Below are 23384 nucleotides of genomic sequence, written 5' to 3' on the forward strand. Positions count from 1 at the left end.
GACTGAATGGCCTCCTGTGCTGTATGATTAGTTTATGGCAATGATCATATCATTGAGATCCTGGGGCACAAATAGTTAGCTGTCTCAAAAAGGGTTGTGAAGTCAGTTGAAAAAGTTATATTTGTACCAATTGAATTTCCATGGGACTGCAGCCTATTCAAATAAAAGCTTAAGTCTTTGCACTGACTGGCTTCTGGTTGCCTTGGTAACTAGTTAGTTGAAAAATCTCACGACTCTGAACGGGATAGCTATAATCAGAATCTCAAACTACAAGGTAAATGTTTTATTTTTTATGAATTTGTCTTTTCAAGTAGTGGAGTGAGTGGTAGCTGAGAACCAGGCATAACTCAAACTTCTGTAGTTAGATTTGCTTTGTTTCTAATTTTACAAATACAGTCGCACATAAGAGTCTATGAGAAGAGCGACTGAGCACAATTGCCACATCTACAGGAAATTTCTCTGCCTTCAGCCATTCTTACTTAGTCATTGAACTGCATTGCGAGTTGAGTCATGCCGACACATGAGGGAGGGACAGGAATTTCTGGATTTAAAATTTTTTTTTATTCATTCATAGGATGTGGGCATTGGGGGCTAGGCCACCATTTATTGCCCATTCCTAATTGCTCTTGAGAAGGTGGTGGTGAGATGCTTTCTTGAACCGCTGCAGTCTATGTGAGGTAGGGACACCCACGATGCTGATAGTTTACTCCAAGACACAGTCACACCTCGGCGTAAAAACAAGAAATACTCAGCAGGTCTGGCAGCATCTGTGGAGACAGCAGCAGAGTTAACGTTTCAGGTCAGTGACTGCCAAAGTACTACCGAAGTAAGTTAAGAAGGTAGTTTCAAATAAATGGCTATAGTAAGGCCTTTAAATGAATAGAGGGGTGGGTTCAACAGAAATAAAACAAAAGCCTAAAGAGTCAGAACAGGGATGAGAGCAAAGTCCAGATCAGTGATAGATTAACGATTATACAAATACCTCAGGTTTAGAGAAAAATATAGGAAATAATAACTAAATAACTGATCAAAATACAACAGTAGTGATAAAACAAGGCATGTGTTAAGTTTAAAAAAAAATACTTTTAAAAACATAAAACCACAAAAGCAGGCCAGAGTCTAGTGCCCAATTACAAGTTCTATATGTTAGTGTACGTAGCAGAAGAAATAAATGAATTAGAGATTCAGCCTGAAGGGGTAGTGGCTATTACTGAGACCTGGCTACAAGCTGGGCATGACTGGGAAATAAATACTTTAGGTTATAACGTCCTTAGAAAATGGAAGAGGAGGAGTATTGTTGACGAGAAAAAGGGAATATCAGAAGGGGGTGAGTAGGCAGTAGAAATGCTCTGGATAAAATTGAGTAATAGAAATGGTGGCAAAACATGGGCGGGAGTTGTTTATAGACCTTCAGATAGCAGATAAAGTCGTTGGATACATAAACGTGGAGATGGGAGAGGCTTGTTGCAAAAACAAGAGTTTTAATAGGAGACTTCAATTTTCTCTCAGACTGGTGGAAACTGAAAATCTCAAGTCTCAACCGCAGTAAGTTTATTAAATGTATTCACAATTTCCTGAACAAGCAAATAGGCCATTTAGATTTAGTAGTGAGTAATGAGCCTGTATTAGTCGATAATCTAACAGGGAACACTTAGCTAACACTGGCCAGTATATGATGGAATTCAATATTAGGGTTCAAGAGGGAGAAGGATGAGTCAAGAACCTAAGTTTTATATTTAGATAAGGCTGACTTTGGAGGGATGAGCATAATAGACTGGGCAGAATTGTTAATGGATAAAACTACTGTTGAACAGTGGGCGATGTTCATAGAAGTATTTGGTAGAATACCAGACCTCTACGTACCCCAAAAGGGTAAGAACTCTACTTGTTTAATTAAATAACCTTGGTCAGCAAGTGAAGTGAGAGATTAGTCTAAAACTAAAAGGGCTTATACGTAGGCAAAGAACAGTCAACATCCCACCAAGATGCAAAGAACAGCAAAGGGATACTGTTACGATCAGGTGAGAAAGGTGTCTAGGGATCCCTCTCAGCTTTCACCTGGTCTTACTGTAACAGGGTTTTATTTTTAAGCGCACTGTGTTTTGAGCTCCCTCTTGGTAAATCCTTATTCACCACTTTCTAATTATAAGGCAAAGAAATGAGCACAAAGAGGCTTTCTTAGGTTTAAAGAAGAAAAATGAAATTTATTAAACTTAAACTCTAATTTGGTTAATGCCTACGGGTACTCAACGCGCCCACGCAAGCATGCATATACACGATGCACATATGCAGATAGGGACAGAAAAGAGCGAAGAAAAAACAAAGTGGAAATCTTTGAAGCAATCTCTGAAAGGAGTTTGTTACTGTGCTTCAAGCTCGCTGTAGAGTCCCTGATTGAAGATATGGTCTTACTTTTCGTTAGGACCCAGTAATCTTCTTAAACCTTGTTCACTGTAGGAGACTTTTCTCTCTCTCTTGGGGTTCATGTGTCTTCAGTGGAGTTTGGAGTTCCGTGAGAAAGAGATGGGAACAGACAGGAGAGGCTCTTTTCAATCCAGGAGCCAACAGCTTTCTCCAGTTCAAAACACTGCCTCTACAATTTAAAACTCCCCAAGTTGGCCAGCAGGGTGATAACATGACTGACTGATTTGACCAGGTCTCTTCTGTGTATTGTATGGGAGCAGGGGATAGCTCCTTTGTTCCAACACCGTCTGCTAATATGCAAAAATGTCTTTCTGGCTAGGGGCCTGGCAATTCCTTGTAACAGGCCTTCTCTTCTTCCCAGCAACAAGTTGAAGTTTAATGTCCATGTGGCAAAATTAATGTGCCTCATTCTTGGCAGGCGGGGGCCTGCATGACAGATACAAAGAACCACAGAAAGGGCAAAGACTTACAAGGGATATCAAGGACAATGCTAAAGGTTTTTACAAATACATTAAGACAAAGAATGTGATTAAGAGTAACATAGTGTCAGGGGCAGATGATATTGTCGTTGGAATTCAGGAAATGGCAGACTTACTAAATATCTACTTTTAATCGGTCTTCACAGTAGAGGATGAGGATAAAGTACCAGGAAATCTAAAAACTAAATCAAGGGAGGAACTAACCATATGAGTAAAAACATGTGAATGGTGGAACTGAAGTTAATAAAGACAGATAAATCTTCACAACCTGATGGTTTCTGCCCCAGGGTATTAAAAGAAGTAGGTGAGGAAATTGTCGATGCTCTAGTCAAGATCTTCCAAAACACACTCGATTCAGGAATTGTCCCCTTGGATTGGAAAATTGACATCATTCCATTATTTAAGAAGGGAAAGAGACATAAATTTGTATATTATGGGCCTATTAGTCTACTGTTAGCATGGAGAAATTACTACAATCTTTTGGACAACTATGACCTGATCAGAGAGAGCCAGAAAGGATTTGTAAAGGGTAAGTCATGTTTGATGAACCTACTGGAATTTTTTGAGGAGATAACTAACGTGGTAGATCAGGGAATGTCTTTTGGAAGGCATTGACAAATTTCCACTTCAAACACTGTTAATAAAATTAGAGCACATGAAATAGGAAGCAAACTATTGGCTTAGAAAGGCAATTGGTTAGGAGACAGGAGACAGAGTAGGGCTGATGGGTGCATACTCCAATTGGCAGGATGTGACTAGTGGCATCCCCGGAGATCTATACTGGGGTCACAGCTTTTTACTGTATCTATAAATGACATGACGAAGGAATAGAGAACCGTATATCTATGCTTACCGACAACACTAAGTTAGGTGGCACAGTAAATAGCGTAGATGGGAACAGAAGGTTGTAAAGGGAGATTAATGTTGGATTAAGTGAATTGGCAAAACCATGGGAAGATATGTAGGAAAGTGTGAGCTCATCCACTTTGGACCAAAGAAAGCTGGATGAGAGTACTTACTAATGATAAGAAGCTAGGAACTGTGGATGGGCAGAGAGATTTAGGAGTCCAAGTACAGAAAACACTAAAAGCTACTGGATAAAATAATTTAAAAAGCTAATGGAATTTTCACTTTCATGTCAAAAGGGCTGGAATACAAAGGGGTACAAGTTACATTACAGCTGTACAGAGCTCTGGTTAGGTTCCATCTGGAGTAATGCATTCAGTTCTGGGCACTGCACCTCAAGAAAGACAATGGCCCTGTCAAAGATGCAGCACAAATTCACCAGAACATTATTGGAGCTAAAAAGATTAAATTGTGAGGACAGGTTGCATAGACTAGGCTTTGATTCCCTTAAACATAGAAAATTAAAAGATACTGAAGTGTTAAAGATATTTAAAGGATTTGATAGGGTAGATTGAGGGAAACTATTTTCTCTGGTGGGGGAATCTAGAACAGGGGCGAATAATCTTAAAATTAGAGCTGGGCCATTCAGGGACAATGTCAGAAAGCACTTCTTCACAAAAGGCTAGTGGAAATCTGGAACACACTCCCCTAAAAAAAAAGTGTGACAGCTGAGGGCTGTTACGAATGTGCCTCTGTGTTTTATTAAATATATTTTTTGAGGATTTATTTTTGAAAGATTAAAGAAATGTTAAACTTTGGGGTTTTCAAAGGGGGTCATGTAAAGGCCACTTGACTTGGAAAACAATCCCTGGAAATATTTTTAAAAGGGGCACTGAGAGCTCTTGTGAGGAAAACAAGCCTTTCCGAGAAACCACCTGACTTCCAGCAACAACAACAAGCCTTTCCAGCAAACCACCAGATTTCCAGCTCAATAAATGACAGAGAACTTTGGACACCTGGAGAAGTTGTTTACAAAGAAGTGACGTAAAGATTGATGGAGGTCAAAAGGTTGACCTGTTATCGTTTTCATTTTTGAATTGTTTTGAGTTGAGGTTGAACTATATAAAAAAGGTCGAGAATTTCCAAGGAGAGAACAGGGAGGAGAGAAGACCACAACCCACCTCTCTAAAAGATTGTGAGAAGTCCACAGTGTCAACTCATCTCGTCTCCTGTCTTTAAAGAAAAGCCTGCTAAATTAATTCTCAACACCGCCTGAAAAGAACTATGTAAAGATCCCAGTGTGCATAGAGGCTAGACTGTATGCCAGTTTTGGAACACAACATATCTCACCTTTTTTTTCCTTCCAGAATGAGCAAGTATTCAGTCTGTGTTTTTTCTTGTCTGTTTTTCTTTGTAACAGAGCTCTAAACAACAATCCCTTTTATTTTTCTGGTTAACCGGTGTATGTATGTGTGAGTGTGAGGCACTAAGGTAAAAAGGGAACTTTAATATTTCAATCTGTGTGTTTACGCTTTACTTCATTACTGGTTAAGACTTGTTTTATAATAAACTGATAATTTTGTTGTTTATTAAAGAAACCTGGTTGGGAAAAATAGAATCTATGATTAACCATATTGGTAAGTGGGAAAATTTAGATATATGTTGTGACCTGTGGAGAAGTGGAACTAAAATAAAGAGTGCATTCCTCCCGCCTCAGTCGTAACAGAGCCAATCGGAAATTTCAAGGCAAAATCAGTTGATTTTTGATGGATAAGGGTAATGGAGTCAAGATACAGATCAGCCATGATCTAATTAAATGGCAGATCAGGCTCGAAGGGCCGAATGATCTACTACTGTTCCTGTGTTATATTTTTCTGCACCCAATGCAAAAATAGGACAACAAGCCAGTTCTGCTACGAATCTCACAAAGAACGACAAGGGATGATATTGAGGTCTCGTGTTATCAGTATTGTGAAATTGGGCACCAAAAGTTCCAAAATGGCAGGCAGAAAGTGTGCGCATTATTTCTGACTGCAGTTTTGGTAGCAGATGTAGTGCTCTGCTCAGGAGCAGATGCTAACAATAATTAAAGCAAGAAACAAATTATGTAGAAGAGGCTCCCGCGTTATACCCAGGCACGGTTCACCATATTGGACCATCACAGAGCTTCACCTGCTAGGTGCTGACCTTGGTACAGCGTGTCACTAATCCACATGAAGGCCCCTTCAGCAGCACCATCTGAAGGGACCCTGTAATACTCATGGGTTAGAATCATAGAATAGTACAGCACAGGCCCCTCCGCCTATAGAGTCAATGCCGCCTTCTTTCAAAGACCAATACAGTTCATCCCATTCACACCCCCCCCCCCCCCCCAACCACCCCCACCGCTCTTTCCCCATATCCCTGCAAATTTTGTTCCATTCCAGTAATTAGGTTAGTTGCTGATTTACTGTTTCTGGCTATTGTTTGATCACTAGGAGCGTTTTGCTTAGTTCCAGCACTGCTGAAAGTCCACTTCCTTTGCAGACAGAGTGTGGTATATCTGCTTTTGTTCTTCCGTTGCTTTTTGACTATTAAATAACCTGGCTCCAAATGTGGGAGAGTGTGGTAGGACTGCCTTTGGGTATAAAGCACAAGAAGCTACCAGCAGAGGGAGGAGTACCTCTCCTGCCGCAAAGTGACTGAGGAGAAATGCCTTCGCCTGCAAGGTGATTGGTTGGTGCGTAACTGCTGTTAGGGAGTATCTGTAAATAGCTGGGGTAGTAACTAAAGTGAAGAGAAAGGTAAGGTATACAGTTTTCTTTTTATATACCAAGTAGTTTTTTTTTAGGGAATCAAGGTCCCTAGTGTAAATAATCTCCAATTTTTGAGTAATTTAAGGGAGTAAATTAAGAGTCAGTCGTGGCCGGGCAGCTCAGCAGCATGGAATGCTCCTCCTGTGCAATGTGGGAAGTCAGGGATACTTCCTGTGTCCAGGGCGGACACGTGCAGGAAGTGCCTCCAGCTGCGGCTACTCGAAATCCGCGTTTCGGATCTGGAGCATCGGCTGGGGACACTGTGGAGCATCCGCGAGGCTGGGATCATCATGGATAGCACGTCCTGGGAGGTGGTCACACCACAGGTAAAGACTGCTCAGGCAGAAAGGGAATGGGTGACCGCCAGGCAGAGTAGAAGAACTAGGCAGGTAGTGAAGTAGTCCCCTGGGTTCATCTCCCTCTCTAACAGATTTTCTGCTTTGGAAAGTGTAGGGGGAGATAGTTTCTCAGGGGAATGCAGCAAGAGTCAAGTTTGTGGCACCACAGGTGGCTCAGCTGCACAGGAGGGAAGGAAAAGGAGTGGGAGAGCTATAGTGAGAGGGGATTCTAACGTCAGGGGTACAGATCGACATTTCTGTGGCCGCAAATGTGGCTCCAGGATGGTATTTTGCCTCCCTGGTGCTCGGGTCAAGGATGTCACAGAGCGGCTGCAGGACATTCTGAAGGGGGAGGGTGAACAGTCAGAGGTCGTGGTGCACGTTGGCACCAATGACATAGGTAGAAAGAGGGATGAGGTCCTGCAACAAGAATTTAGGGAGCTAGGTAGCAGATTAAAAAGCAGGACTTCAAAGGTTGTAATATCTGGATTACTCCCGGTGCCACTTGCTAGTGAGTATAGGAATCGGAGGATAGAGCAGATGAATGTGTGGTTGGTGCAGGAGGGAGGGCTTTAGCTTCCTGGATCACTGAGTCTGTTTCTGGCGAAGGTGGGGCCTGTACAAGTTGGACAGTTTGCACCTGAACCGGAAAGGGACCAACATCCTTGCTGGAAGGTTTGCTAGTGCTGTTGGGGGAGGTTTAAACTAATTGGGCAGGGAAATGGGATACAGAGTGGAGGTACAGTAGGGGGTGATGCACAGTCAAATATAGAAGAGAAAATAAGTCAGTCTGGAAGGCAGAGCAAGTATAGATCTGTTAAGTGCAAGGCTGGATTGCATCTATTTTAATGCAAGAAGTCTTACAAGTAAGGCAGATGAATTGAGGGCGTTGATTAACACATGGGAATATGATATTATTGCTATCACAGAGACATGGTTGAGGGAAGGGCAGGACTGGCAGCTTAATATTCCAGGATATAGAATCGTCAGGCATGACAGAGAGGGCTGTAAAAGAGGAGGTGACATTACACTATTGATCAAGGAGTCAATTACTGCAGTAAGGAGGGATGATATCTTAGACGGTTCCTCAAATGAGACCATATGGGTAGAATTTATTTTTTAAAAAGGGGCAATCGCTTGGCTGGGAGTGTACTACAGGCCTCCAAATAGACAGGGAGGGACAGAGGAGCAGATATGTTTAGTTTAGTTTAGTTTAGAGATACAGCACTGAAGCAGGCCCTTCGGCCCACCGCGTCTGTGCCGACCATCAACCACCCATTTATACTAATCCTACACTAATTCCATATTGCTACCACATCCCCACCTGTCCCTATATTTCCCTACCACCTACCTATACTAGGGGCAGTTTATAAAGGGGGGCAATCACTTGGCTGGGCGTGTACTACAGGCCTCCAAACAGTCAGGGAGAGGAACAGATATGTAGGCAAATCTCAGAGATGTGTAAAAATAATAGGGTAATAATAGTAGGGGATTTCAATTTCCCCAATATTAACTGGAATAGCCTTAGTGTAAAATGCTTAAAGGGGACGTAATTCTTAAAGTGCATCCAGGAGAGCTTTTTGAGCCAGCATATAGAATGTCCTACAAGAGAAGAGGCGGTACTGGACCTAATCTTAGGGAATGAGGCCGGACCAGTGGTGGAAGGGTCAGTGGGGGAGCATTTCGGGGATAGTGACCATAACTGTCTAAGGTTTAAGGTAGTTATGGGAAAGGACAAAGATGGCCGGAAGTAAAGGTACTGAATTGGGGGAAGGCCGATTTCAATATGATAAAACAGGACCTGGCCAAAGTGGACTGGGAGCAGCTACTTGTAGGAAAGTCTACATCAGACCATTGGGAGTCATTCAAAAAGGAAATAGTGAGAGTTCAGGGCCAACATGTTCCCGTAAAGGTGAAGGGTAGGACCAATAAGTCCAAGGAACCCTAGATGTCAAGGGATATAGAGGATTGGATAAGGAAAAAAAAAGGAGGCTTATGGCAGATTCAGAGTGCTGAAAACAGCAGAGACCCTACAGGAGTAGGTGGGTACTTAAAAAAAATAATTAGGAGAGTGAAGAGGGGGCATGAAAAAACACTGGCAGGCAAGGTAAAGGAAAATCCCAAGGCGTTTTATAAGTATGTTAAGAGCAAGAGGATAACCAGGGAAAGAGTAGGGCCCATTAAGGACCATAGTGTCAATCTGTGTGTGGAGCCGGAGGACGTTGGTGAGGTTTAAGATGATTACTTTTCATCTATGTTCACGATGGAGAAGGACGATGTAGGTGTAGAGAGCAGGGAGGGGGATTCTGATATACTTGAAGAAATTAGCATTGAAAGGGAGGAGGTATTAGCAGTTTTAGCGGGCATAAAAGTGGATAAATCCCCAGGCCCGGATGAGATAAATCCCTGGCTGTTATGTGAGGCTAGGGAGGAGATTGCAGGGGCTCTGACACAAATGTTCAAATCCTGTCTGGCTAAAGGCCTGCTCAGGTCTGCAAAAAAAAACCCGACCCGAGCCCGACAGAATCACATCTGACCCCGAGTCCGACCTGGCCCGAGTCCTTTCACTTTTTCCGCCACCCGGCCCGATCCGACCCGACCATCAGTTAACCTACCTTCCATTTTTTCACTTTGTTGCTAATCTGCAATAAGCTTAAACTAACTGTAACAAAACCACCTTTCTAGTCCAAAAATTAAATTGACATTGGAGCCACTTACCTGTGATAGAGTGTGTCTGACCTGGCTCGACCCGAGCCTGAATGCCAGCCCTGGAAATGCAACCCGACACATGTCATTGGGTCCCGTTGGGTTTGGGTCGGGTAGCCGGCCAAGATTAATACAGGGTTTTTTGTGGCTGTGTTTGATTGAATACTAACATGTCTGCAACTGAAGTGAGTAGCTCTCCAAGACAGGGTGAAGTAACTTGGGATAAGTTAAAAACACTGTCTAACTGACTATGGAGGAGCTGAGAAAAATGGCTGAGCAGTGTGGGATCACTGTGCGTGGAAGGGATAGGAAGTCTGAACTCCTAAGCCAAGTGGCCAACCATTTTTCCCTTGAATCTGAAGAAGCAGAAGCAGTGTGAGAAGTAGACCCAGACAGGGTACTGCTAGCAAAGATACAATTGGAACAAAGGAAACTTGAATTAGAAGACAGGGAAAGAGAAATAGAGAGAGAGAGAGGAGAGGGAGAAAGAGAGAGCCTTCCAGAAGGAATGTGAAGAAACAGAGGGACAGGAGAAAGAAAGAGAGAGGCAGGAGCGAGAGAGATAAAGAATATTCCAGAAAGAATGCAAAGAAAGCGAGCTAAGGTGGCTTGAGTTAACTAGGGGGCAACAGAGTAACCCCAGTGAAAGCATAGACAATATGGAGGAGCAGAATTCAGGGCTGGGTACAAGATTGCTAAAACTCGCCCAACTAATTCCAAAATTCAACGAGGAAGATGTGGAAGTGTTTTTTGTGTCCTTTGAGAAACTGGCAAGGCAGCTAAAATGGCCAGCTGAGACCTGGTCTCTTTTAATACAAAGCAAGCTAACTGGAAAAGCCCATGAGGTTTATTCCTTGTTGCTAGATGAGAGTTCATCAAAAATTATGAACTGACCAAAAACGTTATCCTCGGAGCATATGAATTAGTACCTGAAGCTTATCGTCAAAAGTTTAGAATCCTCAAAAAGCAAGCTAATCAAACTTATCTGGAGTTTGAAAGAAGTAAGCAGCTGGCTTTTGACCAGTGGCTGAGTGCTTTAAACATACAACTCAGCTATGAAACTCTCAGAGAAGTAATTCTGTAGAGGAATTAAAAAACTCTCTCCCACTCTCAATAAAGACCCATGTAGAGGAGCAGTGGGTTCAGGGAGCTCAGCAAGTGGCCGTTCTGGCCAATGAGTTCTAAGTCGATTTCCCAGGGGAGAACCTTTCCTAATCACCCCCACAAATCCACAAAGGACAAAGGGTGGGAAGGTGATCTCCACCCAGGCAGTCCTGGGAGAGAAAGGAAAGCAGGAGACACAGGGGCCCTCCTCCAGCCAAAAAGGAAGGTGCTGTGAGCAAGAGTGAGACCTGGTGACCTGTGTGCTTCCATTGTAATAAGGCAGGACATTTAAAAGCTGACTGCTGGAAACTAAAGGGAAAACCGGTAGGGTTAATCAGGGCACATCCGCTCAGTGAAGACAGGGACCTGATGAAAAGCACAGCAGAACAAGATGTGGCTTTAACTTCAGTAAGAGTGCAACCCAGGAAGCTTACTATGACCAGTGCAGGAAAAGTTAATAGGATTCCTGAAGGTTATCAGGGTTTTGTGTCTGAAGGGAGAGTAACCCCATACCTCTCGAGTGGGGCAAGCGAGCCCATAGTAATTCTCAGGGACACAGGAGCCACTAGATCCCTTTTACTGGGAAAAGGCCTGACCTTTCCTCCAGAGAGTGCAATGAACACCAAAATGGTGGTGAATGTTATTGGAGGGCAGGGTATGCCTGTACCTGTACACCAGGTGCACCTGGAGTGCGACCTAGTTTCGGGACCGGTGACCGTAGGGATTGTCCCTATTTTGCCTGTGGATGGGGTTAACCTGCTTCTAGGTAATGATCTGCGCCTCCACACCCACCACACCCCCCGCCCCCCCCCCCCCCCCCACCGAGTGAAAGAAAGACCACAGGAGGTCAGAGAGACAGGCAGTGGCAGGAGACGGTCCCCTGCAGTTTCCTTGAATGTGTAGTGGATCAGACCATGATCAAACCAGCTCCCCCAGAAGAGACTGCATTGGCACTGTAGGCAAATGACCATGAGGTCTGCCTGTCCGAGATTTTCTTTGGAAAGTTAGGAGACCCAGGGAATGAATTAAATGGATTTTCCCTAGGTGAGACTCAGCGAGCTGACCCAGTATTGTGAGAGTTAACACAGGCTGCCCAGTCTGAAAGTGAAGCAGAGGGACTCCCTGATGCTACTATTTAAAGAATGAGGTACTGATGTGGAAATGGAGTTCTCGTCGCAAACCTGAGAGCAAGGTGTGGGCAATAGTTCACCAATTAATGGTGCCACAGAGGTACCAGGGAGAAATATTAAAAAGGGCCGACAAGACTACAGTGGTTGTACATGCCGGTATACGAAAGACCAAAGCCCGCATAAGACAGCAGTTTGACTGGCCAAAATTCCACAAAGATGTGATGGAGTACTGCAGGAGTTGCCACATATGCCAGGTTGAGGGGAAACCCCAACCTACAGTGAAACCTGCACCCCTTAGTCCTGTACTGGTGTTAGGAGGACCCTCCAGCAGAGGGCTGGTGAACTGTAAGGGACCCCCACCGAGAACAAAAGGGGACAGGCAGGCACACGGCTGGCAAAAGTTTAGAAAGAGAAGGGAAAAAAGTGACCAAGAGGGCAGGTTAAAGGAAGTCCGGGAGGAATCCCGGATGAAATCCCTTACTGTCTGGTCAGCCAGCCCCGAAATATTTGAAAAGTTAGATCCTAATCCTCCTAAGTAAATGCAGACTCTATAATCACCCCACCAGAGTTATTAACAGCATTTACAGGAACATCCAGAGATAAAGAGAGACCTCTCGGGGACATAGAAACCGTGAGGGCAATGCCTTACCTAGTCGAAGTGCCACAGGAGAGTGTAGTCAAGGCTGCACACATACCTGCACGTAGGAGTTTCCCAGAGAACAAGGGGGAGATTAACAAAGAATCCTCCCCCACAGTCAGAGAAAAAGGGAACTACCCATCCCCTGAAGTCAAAAGTCTTTGCATGACTCAGCAAAGCACTGAAATAGAGTTCAGGATAGACTCGCCCACTACTAACTCACCGGGGAAAAAGCATTACCTCAACAGGAACAAAACCCTAGGCAGTCATGGCAATGGGCAGACTGAAGAAAAGCTTTCCCAACGAATCACATGGTTACTGGATGCCAAATGGGGGAAATTAAAGCAGCCCTGGCACCCAGAAAAGACTATTTTAATCAGCTTTAAGAGTTATGAATGAATGGAAATGACGAGAGAAATGCATGGTTTTTCTTTCTGTATCTTATATTTCTCTCAAACCTTTTAATGAAATGTGCCTTTTTTTCAAATCACATTCAATCCCCTGGGTGTGGAGGTGTCATGCAGGCCCTCACCTGCCAAGAATGAGGCACATTAATTTCACCACATGGACATTGATTTTTAAACTGTTACTGGAGTAAAAAAAGAACTTGTTTTTTAAAAAAACACCAGACCCTTGGCTGGGAAGATATTTGCATCGTAACAGACAGTACTTAGAAAGGACAAAGGGGCCATTCCCTGCTCCAATTTAATCTACAATGGACCTTCGATTACCAGACATTGAAGGTGGAGAAGCTAGCATTTCAGGTTGACTACTAAGATGCTCCCAAAATACAGAAGAGACCTGGTCAACCCACTCAGTCACATGACCACCTGCTGGCCAACTAGGGGAGTTTTAAATTGGAGAAACAGCGTTTGAAAAGAAAGCTCTTTGCTCCTGGACTAAGAACATCTCTCTCCTGTCCGCTCTCATCTCATTCTCACCAGCTTTGGAATCCATTGAGGACATCAATGAACCCCAAGAGAGAAAAGTCTCCTACAGTGAACAAGGTTTAAGAAGAATACTGGGCCCCAACGAAAAGCAGGATCTACCTACAAGCAAGGACTCTACAGTGAGTTTGAAGCACAGTAACAAAAATCCTTCTCCAGAGATTGCGTCAAACCTCTCCATTCTTTTTCTTCTGCTCTTTTCTGTCTCTATTTGCATGTGCGTATCGCGTACACATGCTAGCGTAGGGCGCGGCATGTATCCATAGGCGCTAACCGAATTAGAGTTTAAGTTTTAATAAATTTCACTTTTCTTCTTTAAACCTAAAAAAGCTTGTTTGTGCTCATTTCTTTGCCTTATAATTGGAAAGCGGTGAACAAGGATTCACCAAGGGGGATCTCAAAACACAGTGTGTTTAAAAATTAAACCCTGTTACAATAAGTCCAGGTGAAGGCTGAAACAGACACCTGGACACCTTTCTCACCTGCTCATAACAAAAGCCTACATGATGCACAAAATAACTCCAACAGCTAAGACACTGCATGAAAGTAGCCAAGACAGCCGTGCAAAGGACAGGGAGATACTGCACAAACAAACAAAGACCACTCTCACCACGGTAGTTCAAAGCCTGCCATTCAGCAGATGGGTTTTGTCACAAGGAACTTGTTAGTGACTTCCCGTGATTCCCATTCCTTGATCCAAAGGATGTCTGCTGGTAGATTTTAATCAGGAAGGTTGCTCCATATTGGGTGCCAAGATGGAAGGTGGGCAGTACCACTGGGGCCTCAGTATACACCCCTTATGCATTTGTTAAGAGACACAAACAATACTGCACATTACCGAGGAGCGGCCCCTCTACACACTAAGAGATGGAATAATCACCTTCAACTCAGCAAATGAGAAGGCTATCACTTGGCTCCAGGGATTTGCATTTACTAAATAAAAACTTATTCAGGAAATCCAGACTGTATGCGACAAAGTTAATCTACGAGCTATGTACTGTTACGGCTGCATGGTGTGACGTGGGTGGTTCCTGCTGTTCAACTCTCCACCTGACCACAGCCAGTATATTTGTATTGGAGTTTAGCCCCTTCGTGTTTCATTTCTCAAGTAACCAGACAGTGACAGGTTTTCTTGTAGGTTTGAAAAAATAGAAAGTAAATTGTTTATTGATCAATATGCCTTATCCCGAAATTGTCGCAACCACATCCACTCACGCATTCACTTGCGTGCACACACGCACAAGAAGAAATAGATAGATAGAGGAGGGAAAGAGGACTTTTTTTAGTGGGGGTGAAAGGTTATGATAAACCTGTTGAATTCTCTTGAGACTCAAGTTCTAGATGGATGCAGGCCTGATATGATTGTAGATTTCTCTCTTGATTGAAGGTTCTGTTGAAGATGGTGGGTCACTTCCAGCTCTCTCTCTCTCTCTCTCTCTGTTGTATAATGTAGATGTTGGATTTTTTCAGCAGGGCATGTGCTTTATGGCTTGCTGGAATGCCAGCTGTTACAAGTCACTTCACCTTCTGTGTCAGTCTCTCTCTTTCTCTATCTCTCTCTGGCTGTCTTTAAGGTAAAACTGTGTCACCTCTTACCTCCTGTTAGGAGACACTCTGGTATTTATCCCATGGTGATCGCACAATGGCCCAGGACGTGGCCATTTTGGCTTTGAAGATTTGACCTTTGTCTTTGTCAGATTGTTTGGACACACAAAGATTGGATACACAAATGGCTAATCCCCTTTTGTTCGGTAGCCATTTTGGAGCATTGTTCACTTTTTAAAATAAAAGTTCATTTTTTTAAAGACAAAGTCCATTTTTTAATAACTCTTCAGAGTTACTCCGTGAATGTTCTATCATCGCACCTCCACTGTGTGTGACAGTACGAAGGAATCAAGAGGGTGCTTGGCCCTGCCAACACTAAACTTACTTCCCTGAAGTGGGCAGATGGTGAAGTACTCATTAATGGAAGCCGCTGGGCTGAACACTACTGTGCACTATACCCCTGTGAGTCGGACATCTCCCAGTCTGAGCTTAATGCTCTCCTGTAACTTCCTGTCATGGATGAGTTAGATGAAGTACCCTCATCACTCAAGCTCGAGTAGGCCACAGACCACCTAGCAAACAGGAGGGCACCGGCCATGATCTTCTCCATACACTAGCTACAAGAGAAGTGTAGGGAACAGAGTATACCCCTTTACCTTACTTTTGTAGATCTCACTAAGGCATTGGACACCATCAGCAGAGGAGAGCTCTACAAAATTTTGGGAAAAATTGGCTGTCCACCAAAACTCCTCAGTCTCATCCACTCCTTCCATGACAACATGCACTGCAATGTACAGTTTGATGGCTCCACTTTCAACAGTTCCAGAGTGAAGAATGGAGTGAAACAGGATTGTGTCCTAGCCCCCACTCTGTTTGGCATCTTGTCCAAACTCCTGATCTTTGCCTTCCCAGCAAATGTGGAAGCAGTCTACTTGCACACTAGGTCAGACGACAAGCCTTACAATCTATCAAAACTGAAAGTGAAGACAAAAACACATTGTGACCTGATCAGAGAACTCCTCGACGCTGATGATGCTGCGCCAGTCGCTCACACGGAAACTCAGCTGCAAAGACTCATGGACTGTCTCTCCCATGCCTTGTTCTCCTTGACTATAAGCATCAAGAAACTGTGGTCATGGGACAAGGTGTTGCATTTCTGCCCCTGATCACAGTAAATAACACCCCACTGCAAGTGGTTAGTAGATTCTGCTACCTTGGGTCCATGGTGACAGACAATCTGTCCCTTGATTCAGAGCTCGATACACGCATAGGGAAAACAGCTACCACCTTTGGCTGACTTGAGAAACGTGCATGGGATAACACCAAGCTGACCCTTAGGACCAAGCTGATGGTTTATAAGGCCTGTGTTCTCAGCACCTTGCTGTATGGCAGTGAAACATGGGAGACTTACAGCTACCAGGAAAAGAAGCTCAATAACTTCCATCTTCGCTGTCTGCGGTGCATTATGGGTATATCCTGACAGGGCAAAATCATAAATGTGGCAGGCCTCTCAAAAGCAGAGCTCCCAAGTGTGTTGGCACTAATCAAACAGAGGCAGCTTCAGTGGATCAGACACGTCCGCAGGATGGAAGACAGTCAGGTACCCAAGGACCATCTGTATGGTGAGGTAGCCGGGGCCAGACGATCACTGAGGCGCCCAAAGCTCCGCTTCAAGGATGCTTACAAGCATGACATGAAGGCTCTAAATGTCAACTATCACACCTGGGAGTCACCAGCTGCTGAAAGAAGGAAATAGCAACACATCCCGTGGACTGGTGTGCACTACCAAGACAACCCATGGCTACAGCAGTTTGGCAACAGGTACCAACACCGAAAACAGCAATTCACAGAGTCAACTGGCAGCTTCATGTGCGGCACTTTACAGAACCTGCCTCTCAAGGATTGGCCTTCACAGCCATCAACAAAGGTGCACCAAAAGAAGACACCCCACCTCAATGGATTGTTTGCTGCATGTCCATCATCTTTCGTAGATGGAAGGATGCCAACCAGGGTGTGGTCACCCCACAGGCAGTAAGAGTTCAGGATAGTAGATGGGTGACCATCCAGAAGAGTAGGAAGAGGCAGGAAGTGCAGGAATCTTTGGGGTGTGTGCCACTCTCAAACTGGTACTCAGCATTGGTGATTGCTGGGAATGACAACACCTTGAGAGTGCAGTGCAGGCCATGGCACCAATGGGCAAGGGACTGTACAGGAGGAAACAGCAAAGAGTAGAAACACAGTTGTTATAGGAGATTCCATAGTTAGGCGACAGACAGGCATTTCTGTAACCGTCATGGTGAGTCCCGTGTGGTGGGTTGCCTCACTGATGCCAGGGTAAAAGAGGGTGCAACGACATAGAGAGAGCAGGTATTGAGGTCCTACGTTCAGATTTTCTGGAGCTAGGAAGGAAGTTAAAATGTAGGGCCTCGAAGGTAGTAATCTCTGCATTACTCCCAGTGCCATGCGCTAGCAAGAGTAGAAATAGGAAGATAGGGAGGATCAATGCTTACCTTGAGGCATGGTGCAGGAGGGAGGGCTTCAGATTCATGGGACATTGTGACCAGTTCTGGGACAGGAGGTACCTATTCAAAAGGGATGGGTTGCACCCCAACAGGACTGGGATCAATGTCCTCGCGGAACGGTTCACTAGTGGGACTAGCTCCTGCAGAGAGCCAGCGCAGCAATGATGGGCCAAATGGTCTCCTTCTGTGCTATAACCATTCTATGATTCTATGAGCGAAGAAAACTGCTCGGTATCTCCTCAGCATCGGCAGTAGCCACAGCCTCAACTCTGCCCTTTCCCACAATAGCCAGGATGCTCTCTTTAAGGAGAGACATATCTGCAGATGTGATGCTCCCCCAGCACAGGAGATCTGCTGCCTTGTGCTCTGGGCCACTTTTCTCCTGAACGAGAAAGGCGAATGAGTTAGTGAGAGTCTGGTGAGGTGTTTGGGGGATTTGGCTTCCATAGTTGAATAGCTGCCAATCTGTGTGTGAAATGTAAATTGTAAGTGTGAAGCTTGTAATAGTGCTGGGTGTTGAGGCCACCGATGGTGGAGCAAGGAAAAGCGGGATGCGCAAGAGACCAGAATTGGAGGAGCGCAGATATCTCTAATGATTGTGGGGCTGGGGGAGATTACAGAGACAGGGAGGGGTGAGGTCACGGAGGGATTTGTAAACAGGGATGAGAATTTTAAAATTGCCAGATTGGGAGCCAGTGTAGGTCAGTGAGCGCAGGGGTTATGGATGAATGGGACTCGGTCTGAGTTAGGATATGGGCAGCAGAGTTTTGGATGAGCTCGAGTTTATAGAGGGCACAAGAGTGGGAGGCTGGCTACGAGAGCATTGGAATATTATTGGAATGTGGATTACTGAATGGACTCTAGATAAGGGAAAACATTACGACACTAGTGGCATGCCGGACAAACGGTACTAACTGCCAGCTGCTGTATCAAAAGCATAAATGGACATAAACAGATATGGGACCCACATTTGTCCTCTATAATTAGTCCTATAAAAATAGAACACACTGGAGAGAACTTTAACCAACTTCTTCCAAGGTTAGTTTAAGCAAAGACGGCACACTTCCAATCTCTTAAAGAAGAACCTTTTACACGTGAGTTATAATTTATTCCGATCTCATATGCACTGAATCACAGGGTTTAATCAGTGAAAGACCTCCTGTTAACCTATGGTTCTACTCCTACTGCAGAAGTGAGGGCCACAGGTAGGGCAAGAGTAAAAGCTGCAAAGAATGCACAAGTATTTTCAGGGATATTTTCTACCTGAGGAATTTCAGGGCCTGATTTTATTTTGGGCTGAGGGTGAGTTTCAAAAACCAAAACTCAAGAAAATATTAAACTAACTGACAGCTTTCCTCCTTCAACATTTCTGCGGTGGGATGAACTGATATTTTAGTAGCAACATCACTGAAACAGATTGTCTGGTCATTAGCTCTTTGCTGTTTGTGGGAGCTTGCTGTGCGCAAATTGGCTGTCACATTTCCTACACTACAACAGTGACTACACTTCAGATCTAATTAATAAATGCACATCTTTCTGTCCTTTCTAAGGACCATATGTAAGTGCAGGACTTTTATACAGACATCGTCTTCTTACTTTAATGATATCGTCCTTTCAGATTTCCCTCCTTTAAGTTAGCTCTTTCTCTGGTGCTCTCATTGTTGCTTTTACTCTTGAAATAAAAGAGATTTAACCACGTGACCCACTCAAAGTACGTTACAGAGTAAACCAGGAATGCAAAATGTCAAATCTGCTGCTCCCTCTTTCTGTGTCACCAATCCTGTTATACTTCTGCTGTACTTCTTTTCTCCAATACTTTACTTTTGTTTTCTTTCTCCATTTTCCGCCTTTCACTATCCTCCTTTGTTTCTCTCCTTCACTTCAATTTTTCTTTTCCCTTCATTTCTTTTACCCTATCATCCTTTTCTCTCGGAATATCTCCTGAGTTCCATTTTGTACTTGGTAAAAGAGCAGCCTCCATTTTAAAGCTCGGCTTATTTGGCAAAACAAAAGACAAGAAACCCCCAATTTTGTTTCAATGGTGTCACCAGCAAAATTTTCCTTTCACTATCAAAAGTTCGATTTTGCGTTTAAATTTACACTTTAATGTTGTGCTCATTGCAGAAGATTTCAGACTGTATCACTATTGAGCATGTTTTGAGTATCTGTGACTGTAGTAAATGACATTTTGGCCTTTGGTAGCAATGTCCGTATTAGGTGTCCAAAAGGAGGCATAAAGAAGCAGCTAATGTTCATCGGTGCATCACATTCTCTTAGTTAATCAGCTTCATTATTTTGTTTTTTCTCAGATGTCCTCCACAGAGAAAACTGTTCTAATCAAACCCTCGCTGAGTGAAGCTCAGGCTGTTGAGTTGGTTGGGCGGTTGTACGGTCTGAAGGTCTCCAGTGTCCGACCAATGCCTAGTTATATTGACCAGAACCTCCACATCGTGGTGTCTGAGAGCCAGGGGACTGAAGATCACAGTAAGAGCTATGTCCTCAAAGTGATGAACACTGTTGACAGCCAAGATGCCGATTTGATTGAAGCACAAACACGAGTCATGATGTTTTTGAACGAGAAAGGATTTCCTTCGTCCACACCAATCCCAACCATTGATGGCAAGATTATGTCACTGGAGACGATTGGTGAGTATTGGTTGCTGGATTCAGGGTACAGTTGAATTGAAAAGTTTCAAAGTTTGAAGTTCATTCATAGGAATTGCTAGATGGGAAAAGACCAAGATCCATTTAGTTCACCTTCTACCATCCTAGTCATGACAAAACAATGATGGACCATTCACTAATCCTGGTGATCAATCTCTATTAGTTATTTAAAAATAGACCCAGACATGATGTGAGGAAACCCTCCAGAGGAGGAGAGCTTTGGGAACCATAGGTCCAAAGTCACCTGTTTCTCCCAAGCATGTCACAAATTTTTAATGTATTCTAAAATATTATTTTCTGAAGAAAATCTCTCTAATTTGCATTCAGATGAATCAACACTATCTGCTTTCACCATCTCCCATGGGAACTTGTTCCATAGATTGACCACTTGCTCACTGATCTCTTGTTTCTGCAATAAGTATGGCAGCATCTGTGGAGGGAGAAGCAGAGTTAACGTTTCAGGTCAGTGACCCTTCATCAGTACTGGAAATGTAATAGGTTTTAAGCAAGTAAAGCTGGGGTGGAGCAAGAGATGACCAAAGAGAAGGTGTTGAGGACAAGGTCACAGAGAATAACTGACCGGAAGGTCATGGAGCAAAGGCAAATGGTATGTTAATGGTGTGGTGAAAGACAAAGCGTTAGTGCAGAGAGGGTATTAATTGACAGAAAAGTGAACATCCTGGTCCCAAGCACAAACATGAAAACAAACAATGGGTAGGCACAGTAGAAACAAACTAAACAAACTAAAATGAAAGAAAAAAAGGAAAAAAGAAAAAAGAACTAAAAATAAAAATACAAAGGGGGGCCCGTCATACTCTGTTATTAGTTATTAGTTAATTAGTAATTAGTATTAGTTGTTTTTTCTTTTTTCTTTTTTATTTGTTAATTTTATTTTAGTTTGTTTAGTTTGTTTCTACTGTGCCTACCCACTGTTTGTTTTCATGCTTGTGCTTGGGGCCAGGCTGTTCATTTTTCTGTCCATTAACACCCTCTCTGTACTAACGCTTTGTCTTTCAGCACACCATTAACATACCATTTGCTTTTGCTCCATGACCTTCTGGTCAGTTATTCTCTGTGACCTTGTCCTAGCAACACCTTCTCTTTTGTTATCTATTGCCACACCCCCACTTTACTTGCTGAAAACCTAATTTATTTCTAATATTTGTCAGTTCTAATGAAGGGTCACTGACCTGAAACGTTAACTCTGCTTCTCTCTCCACAGATGCTGCCAGACCTGTTGAGTATTTCCAGCATTTCTTGTTTTTATTTCAGATTTCCATCATCTGCAGTATTTTGCTTTTATATTATTGTTTCTGTGGATAGTTTTAAATTTGCCATCTTCAAGTGCAGGCCGTGTCCCTCTGGTTCTAATGTTCCAGAAAAGATTAAACAGCTCATTGCAGTCGACATTATAGAGCAGCTTTAGAATGCGCAAAACAGCAATTGTATCACCTCTCCATCTTCTCTTGTCCATGCAGCACATGCCCAATTTACATAATTGATTCTCATAATCGAATCCCTCCATTTCCTTAATTATTTGATTGCTCTCTTTTGTTTTCTTTCAATAGAAGCAATATCCTTTCCTGTACTGTGGCAACCAGAACTGTGAACAGTACTCTCTAAATGTGGTTGCACCAATGATTTATAAAGTGGCAGGGTTACCTTACTATTTTGATTCAATATTGACCTTGTTAACACATCCCAACATCTGATTTGTTTCACTCACTACTACCGAGCATTGCTGCGATAACCTTAATTTATTGTCAGTCAGGACCATCACCATCACACCCCGCCCATCCCACCCACCTGATCTTTTTTTATACTCCATGGCCAGAATTTTATGTTGAGGCGGTGGTTGCCCCCACCAGCTGAAAAGTGGCAGGAGAGCCCACCTCCGCTGGACCTGGAAGCCCACGCTGCTATTTTACATGGCTCAGGCCCTTAATTGGCCTCCGTCAGAACCTCCGCCCCTCGGAGTCAGGAGGTCCTGTCTCTAGGAGCTGCCGGCCAATCAGAGGGACACTGCTGGAACTGCACCCAGCCAGAAGAGGACCATGGACGCCGACCTCAAAGCAGGTAAGTGAGGATCAGGCCTTGCAGGGGACAATTGGCTGGGCCCCAGTAAAGGTGTGGGGATCGGACTGTAGGGCAGGGGGGAGCTAGTTTTAGGGGGGGTGGCTCATGCTGCTGGGGGACCCACTGTGGGGAACAGGGTGCCCGTTCAGGAGGGCCCACGACACTCCCACCTCCACCAAGCCCACAAGGAGGCCGCCAAGTATTACTGGGCAGTCTCCTCAGGTGCTGAAGTGCCCGTTTGCTGCTGGTAAGATATCAACGGCAGCAGGAGGAGGCCCTTAAGTGGCAAGTAATTGGCCACTTAAGGGCCTCAATTGGCCTGGGTCGGTCAGGCCGTTTGCCATGTCCCCCACCACTGGTATAATAGCAGCGGAGGCAGGTGGGTGAGGGGAACAGCACTCCCTGCCTCCCACTCGGTTTTACACTTGCCCCACCTCCCAGCCAGCTCCAGGGTGGGGGGTGGGGGGTGCGTATGATTCTGGGGCCTATGTCTCCTTTTCGGTAACAGTCCTTTCCTGGACTTATTAAACATTTTGCAATTCTTTGCACTGAATTTCAGCTGCCCAATACACAAATCTATTCAAATCCACCTTCATCTGTAGTTTTAACACTGCCCCTATTAGCCTAAACTCAGGAAAGAACAGAAAGTAGGTGAAGCTGAAAGTAAATATTCTGATGTTGCTAGCTGGGCAGTGAGGAAAGGCTGTAGATTTTGGAAAGTACATACAGGAGACTGAGGATGAACAAGGTACCAAAGTGGAAAGTGACCGAGAAAGATTAAGATGTTTAACAGAGGACATAGCTGCAAGTTTAAGAGGGAGGGAGGGAAGACGTCGGAATGGGAGTGGGCCATTCAACCTCTCAAGCTATTTACAATCCATATTATTGACTTGGATAAAGAAACCAAGTGTATTGTAGCCAAATTTGCTGATGATACATTGATAGTTGGGAAAGCAAGTTGTGAGGAGGACTCAAAGGGTGGGATTTACTTTCTGGGGTTGGGCTCCAGACGTCACAGTCACTTCCAGGTCCTGACCCCATGCAGTTTCAGCGATGCATATGCATTGCGATTATGATACGCAAAGGAGGTAATTGCCCTGGAGTCGTGTTTGCCACCCAATTAGCGGTGGCGGGCATTGGAGGGAGATAGGACTTAGACAATGGTGGGCCA

The 23384-nt window shown here is 44.1% G+C and overlaps 1 protein-coding gene across 4 annotated transcripts in view; it reads left to right on the plus strand.

Moving 5' to 3' along the window:
- The first annotated feature begins 201 nt into the window (after positions 1–201).
- LOC137350599 (hydroxylysine kinase-like) overlaps positions 202–23384 on the plus strand; it is a 51341-nt gene continuing 28158 nt past the window's right edge. The window contains exons 1-3 of one of the 4 annotated variants that reach the window (XM_068015307.1): positions 236–274; positions 575–799; positions 19783–20119. In XM_068015307.1, coding sequence (XP_067871408.1) covers positions 19783–20119 — 337 coding nt within the window. In that variant the 5' untranslated portion in view covers positions 236–274; positions 575–799. Of the gene's footprint in view, positions 275–574; positions 800–1430; positions 1546–1959; positions 2022–19782; positions 20120–23384 lie in introns of those variants that run through there. The other 3 variants (XM_068015305.1, XM_068015306.1, XM_068015304.1) reach the window with 3 other exon arrangements.

The sequence above is a fragment of the Heterodontus francisci genome, chromosome 35, assembly GCF_036365525.1.
Source record: "Heterodontus francisci isolate sHetFra1 chromosome 35, sHetFra1.hap1, whole genome shotgun sequence".
NCBI classification, from domain to species: domain Eukaryota; kingdom Metazoa; phylum Chordata; class Chondrichthyes; order Heterodontiformes; family Heterodontidae; genus Heterodontus; species Heterodontus francisci.